This window comes from Nematolebias whitei, chromosome 2 (genome assembly GCF_014905685.2).
Source record: "Nematolebias whitei isolate Nwh7 chromosome 2, NemWhi1, whole genome shotgun sequence".
NCBI classification, from domain to species: domain Eukaryota; kingdom Metazoa; phylum Chordata; class Actinopteri; order Cyprinodontiformes; family Rivulidae; genus Nematolebias; species Nematolebias whitei.
Genome location: NC_056499.1, coordinates 31524209 through 31530041, shown reverse-complemented (window position 1 = coordinate 31530041; position 5833 = coordinate 31524209). Strand labels below are relative to the sequence as shown.

The window sequence follows — 5833 nt, the reverse complement described above, 5'->3', positions numbered from 1 at the left end:
CGATGCAAGCGATCATTAAACTAAAACACTTTATTAACCTTTATTAATTAAGCAGTCACAGTGCATTAAATAAAACCGACATGTTTCCTGTTTAATAGTGAGACGACCCTTTTCTGTACTCTCCCTGTTTATCTGTAGTCTTAATTTATGATTTTAAACACCAAACAATATTTACCTAAATGAATAAAAGTACAAAACTATATATCAGGTGCTTTATAAATTGTTTAGAAATTAGATGAACTAGTTCACTAAACTATGAGTCAATCTGGGGTTTTTTGGGGGTTTTTTTTTTTTTTTTTTTTTTTTCAAAAATAAACCGTTGAGGAACATTTTAAGCAACAGCTTCTAATAATTAGGCCATTTCTGTCATTTACAAACCACGGCTAGCATGACTCGTTTCCTGCTCCGATTGTCATCATCTGCTCTGCCATGTGATCAAAGCAGATGTAAAAGCGTCTCACCCTCCCAGCCTCAGCCACAGACAGCAGCGCTCTACATGTGACTGAAACAACAGAAAGTGTCAGACAGGATGTGGATTCCTCTTCTTCTCCTCACGCTCTGCTTTTCTACGTCCCAGACTGAGGGTGAGTGAACTTTATATATTTATGTGTTTATACGGTGTGTTTCTGGAGTGATGTTCATATAGTCAGAGATGTTCCGTATCTTTTGTTGCTCTGGATTCAGATTTGTCACTCAGTTCAACCATCAACAGAGCTCCTTGTGACCTTTTCAATTTCTGTGTCCCTTCAGCCCAAGCATGTGCGAGCATCCCCAGTAAATGTGAAACAGAGCAGAGTTGGACCAGGTAAGAGTATTCTAATCTCATGATGGATTCTTGTTTTGTTTTTCTTTGTTTGTTTGTTTGTTTTGGCCGTTTCTTTTTTTTTTTTTTTTTTTTTACCTTTTTGTAAAAACCCTTCTAGAAACAAATGATGGAAATTAGCATTATTTTCCCCATCATCTGAGTCATTTAAATCAGTGGTTCTCAAACTGGGGTCCCCGGTGCTTTGGGGTCCACAAAAAAAAAAAAAAATTATATATATATATATATATATATATATATATATATATATTACAAGCACGTAGATGTTAAAAAAAATCCATTACAATACATCAAAACGCAGGAAATTGTATCTACTTTATTCAAAATTTTCTGGTTCCTTCCCCTCACAACCTGCCCGATATTTGCATTCCAGCAACAATTGGTTTACAAATGAAGATGTTACTTGGTTTGACTACTGCTGTCATGATTCTGTTCAGTTTTATGTAAAGAGTTTTCTAGAAGTGGTGATTTATTTATGATCATTATGTGAATAGGTAAAGTATTAAAGTGTTTTTTGATACTATTAATTCTCTCAACTGTAATTTTTGGAATTTGAAATGTAAAATTGTTAATTAAGTGTGTCTTGAATGGAAAATACTCCATGTTTAAAAGTATAAAAATTGTATTAACACTATTAAAGAACATGTCTTAAGTATTTATGTTACACAAATAGTTCCATTGCATTAAAGAGACAAATTGAAGAAAATATTTTAATAAACATGAGGGTTATGAGGGGGTCCCTGAAAATTTTTCTCCCCTGTAAGAGGTCCCTGAACACAAAAAGTTTGGGAACCCCAGATTTAAATAACTTGTATGACTTAACGCAGCTTTGACAGTAGACCTTAATGCTGCCACAGCTTTCTGCTTGTATCTTTGTGTGTTATTTTGTCTGCACTGTTGGCAAAATACCTCACGAACAACAACAAACATTATACAGTGAACCCTCGTTTTTCGCGGGGGTTACGTTCCAAAAAGAACCCGTGATAGGCGAAATCCGTGAAGTAGTAACCTTTATTTTTTTTTACAATTATTATACAATGAAATACTTCATAATACATTCAAACCAAAGAACAAAACCTTTTTACAGGCCCAAGCATTTGTTTAACAAATAAAAGTACTGTATAAATGTTTTTTTACAAATAACTACTGTACTGTAAAATAATAATTTTAATCATCAATACGAACTGAAGGCTTCAAATTGCAGAGATCAGCATCGCCCCACCGCGACCCGAGTCATTGGATTAGAACGGGAGAAGCGGAGAGACTGTTTAGCCAATCAGAATGCAGAACACAATGCACGATGCAAATCCGCGAAGCAGCGAGACCGTGAAAGGTGAACCGCGTTATAGTGAGGGTTCACTGTAATGACATTTAAAAAATGTTTTTTGACTGTACCTTTAAAACTGATTAACTTTTGAAGTCAACCCAATCATCCTTATTTTACACAAAAATGTATTTACTTTAGTGAATCACACTGTTTAGAATTTGTTGTGGTAATGAGAGTAATTTACTGCATACTCTGAGCACTAACAGATCATGCACATTCAAGGAAGACCTTGGATTACACTGTGCATAAACTTTACTTTTAAAGTTCAACCAAAATAGTTGTTATTCCATTTTTCAACATAAAATAATCTTGGTCTCAAAATCTGGCATGACAAACAGTGGCTGACATGGATTCCTTCAAGGAATGAAATTATGGAGGGTGGAATGTGACTAAATTAAATACATAATTAAATGTATCATTTAATTATTCAATACATTATTAAATCAATAAATATACATATAAATGAATACACAATTACATGGGGCATTTAATTAATTATTTGTACTTTTTTAATTAATGACATTAATACAAATGTATTTTTAAATAAAAAATATTGAAAATGACATTTAATTATTAATATCATCATTTATAAAGGTAAATGTATTTATTTAATGAGACATTTAATTAGCTAATTGTTTATTTAACAATTTAATTGTATAATGTAATGATTTAAGGATGTATTTATTTATTTAACATTCCACCCTCTATATAAATGCCTGTAGTTTGCTTTCCACCAGAAACTGTAAATGTACATGAAAATAGTTCTTATAGTGTTGTTCTAGTTGAATTTGCTGTAATCAGAATCAGTCTTTATTGTCATTGAACTGAAGCACAACAAAGTGTCATTTCAGTACAGCCAGTCCAAAGAAACACAAACAACCAAACAACATAAACAAGGGTAGACGGGTGCCTGGGGCTGCAGCCTCATGAGAGGTGCTGCCTTTTTTATTGGATAAGGAAAGGGGAACACAAGGAAAGAAGAGGTAAAAACAAAAAATAATAATATCTCTCACACTAACAGTGTGAGTTTGCAAAAAACAAAAAAACTCAGCACAAAAAAAGCAACATGCAGATGACATAATAAGATGCATGTGGAGTGGGTGAGGGTAAGTGGGAGGTGGGGGGCTCCCTCATATGTTCAAAAGAAATAATTCAAACCATGTTTGTTGATAGGTGTTATGAGGAGGCCATTGCACAGTGTTCACTTCCTCGTTTCTCGAATCTCAACATCAAACGTAACTGGGTGAATTCATTACAGAAGGTAAGGCTAAACTCAGATCAGCCAGCTTTTAGCGGTAGAAAAACCTTCAATGAAATGCATAATAGACTTGTTCTTTCTAATATGATCTGTGTAACGTGTTGTTCGCATGCTGATGGACACCAACTGTATCAACATGTGACGACCCAGTCAGGTCATCTTTGTGCTTGTAAACACAACAAAATCAAACTTGTTAGAGAAAAAGGAAAGAACGCCTGGAAGCAAACATTAAGAATGATTACAAAGCTTAATAAATGAAAGAGATGTTTGTTTGTTTTTACATATAATAGGTAAATTTAGATGTTTTAGCTCCTTTTTGTGACCGCTTCATGAATGCCATCATACTGTGTTTAGCTGCAGTCAGTTTTAAACCAACATTCACACAAAAGGACAGACTCATAAACAAGCTGTGTTCTGTTTATGGCACATTATAGTTTTCAGTTTCTGCATGAGATTCAGAGTCGTTTTTGTTTTTGTGTGTGTGCTTTTGTGTACACAATTTTGTTCCACCTCATGTAACACATGTGGTGAGAATGACAATAAAGAAACCTTGACCTTGATCTTGACTTTTTGCTTTTTAGGCTGAAGTAAACGTGACGACAAAGTACACGGTTCAGATCCCGCCCTCGGCTCTTCATAAAAGCAGATGGAATGAATCTGAGAAGGAAGTCCTGCTGGTGGTCTCGGTGATCAGCAGCACATTTTTCAAGGTCCATGTTTTTAACATGCAATTAACCCAAAAAATTAGACTTTCACTTTTAATCAGTTGTTTTTTTCATTGACACATTGCAGCCCTTTTAATCCTTTTTAGCACTGGTTTTCATATTTGCTGCATCTTGTGAAAATCAAACTAAGCTTAATTCTGATTATACTGCTACTTTTGTTGAAATATTTAAAAACTCTGTGTCACTGTACAGCAGCAGACTCCTCGTCCAAGAAAAGGAAGAGGTGTATTTCCCCTGCAGCCAGTCCTCCTACAGGGAGAGGTTCTAGGACAGGAAGTCCTGTTTGTGAGGGCAGGATCCAGACCAGTCAAAAACCTCACTCATCTCATCACGTTAAGGTTCAGGCATAAAGAAATTAAAACAAATTCAAAGGTAAAGCAACAACAAACAAAAACATAAAGACAGATGTAAAAAAAAAAACCCCATAAAACTATGCTTTTTTCTAAATGTTCTAACTCCACTTTCTGATCCCTTTTATTTTTTTCAGGCATTGAGTGTAACTTGTGTGTTTTGGAATGACTCGGTGCCTCTGAATGAACCAGGTAGATTACACATGCAGCCATTGTAGTACTCCTAAATAAGAATGTAGACATAGATTGGCACATTGTTGTGTGTGTTTTTAGGTCGCTGGAGCACGTATGGCTGTAGTACAAGGAGAAATGGAGAGGAGATTATTTGCAGCTGCAATCATCTCAGTTTCTTTGCTGTTCTTGTGGTAATTTGTTTCCCTATCACATATTTCCAAAACTGTGATTATCCATTAAAAATAACTCACCCAAGTGGGACCATTGCAAAGCAGGTACTGTAGTTGTAGAAACATTTCACATTAAGCAGCTTGGATCTAAATGTTGCATGACATCACATTTTTACAACTATTTCACAGCCATAAAATAATAAAGATGGATTTATCTGCTGTATTACATATAGTACATGTCAGAGTTGAGAAACTATGACAGAATAAGACTACTTCTTTTTTCACATTGTGATTGTCACAGTTTCCTCTTTTCCAAGCAACTTATCTTCCCTGGTTTGATCAACCTTTAAATGCAGTTTTGCAATAGAATGGCTCAACAAGTCACGCGTTATTGCTGCTTCAAGATGACCTTATGGATAATGGGCGCCCTTCACTATAAACTTAGTGATTAAAAAAATCCACATTAGTAACAAAATAAAGTCTCATGAAGAGGCTGCCATCAAAGCACTTAATGTAAAATCATCTCTGCTGTACTTTATTGTTTTGTTTTAGAACCCAAACACAGAGGTGGATGAAAATCACAAGGACAACCTGAGCTACATCACCTATGTTGGATCAGGACTCTCTGTCCTGTTTGCATTCATCAGCTTGTTCATCTATGTTGGTCGGCAGTAAGTTGGTTTATTTTATGTATGTATGCATGCATGTATGTATGTATGTATGTATGCGTGTATGTACGCATGTATATATGTATATATGTAGGTATACATGTACAAAGTATTTTACAAATTATTATAGAGTAGATAAAAACATCTTAAAATACATTCTGAACCAGGGCTTAATTTGTAAACCGATTGATACTGGAATGCAAATAGCAGGCAGACTGGGGGGGTGGGGGGTGGGGGGGGGGGGGGGGTGTGGGGGCCCCCCCACAAGAAAAAGGGGGTATAGTAAAAGGGGTTTTCTGTGGTATTGGTGTTATTTTAATTTGGTTTGCAACGCTTAC

At 35.3% G+C, this 5833-nt stretch overlaps 1 protein-coding gene across 1 annotated transcript in view; it reads left to right on the top strand.

The window, feature by feature from the left end:
• The first annotated feature begins 529 nt into the window (after positions 1-529).
• Positions 530-5833, top strand: part of LOC119426633 (adhesion G protein-coupled receptor G3) — an 11929-nt gene continuing 6625 nt past the window's right edge. The window contains exons 1-8 of the mRNA XM_037694208.1: positions 530-584; positions 751-805; positions 3324-3411; positions 3990-4118; positions 4326-4505; positions 4621-4675; positions 4757-4848; positions 5380-5498. Of these exons, the coding sequence (XP_037550136.1) occupies positions 530-584; positions 751-805; positions 3324-3411; positions 3990-4118; positions 4326-4505; positions 4621-4675; positions 4757-4848; positions 5380-5498 (773 nt within the window). The remainder of the gene's footprint in view (positions 585-750; positions 806-3323; positions 3412-3989; positions 4119-4325; positions 4506-4620; positions 4676-4756; positions 4849-5379; positions 5499-5833) is intronic.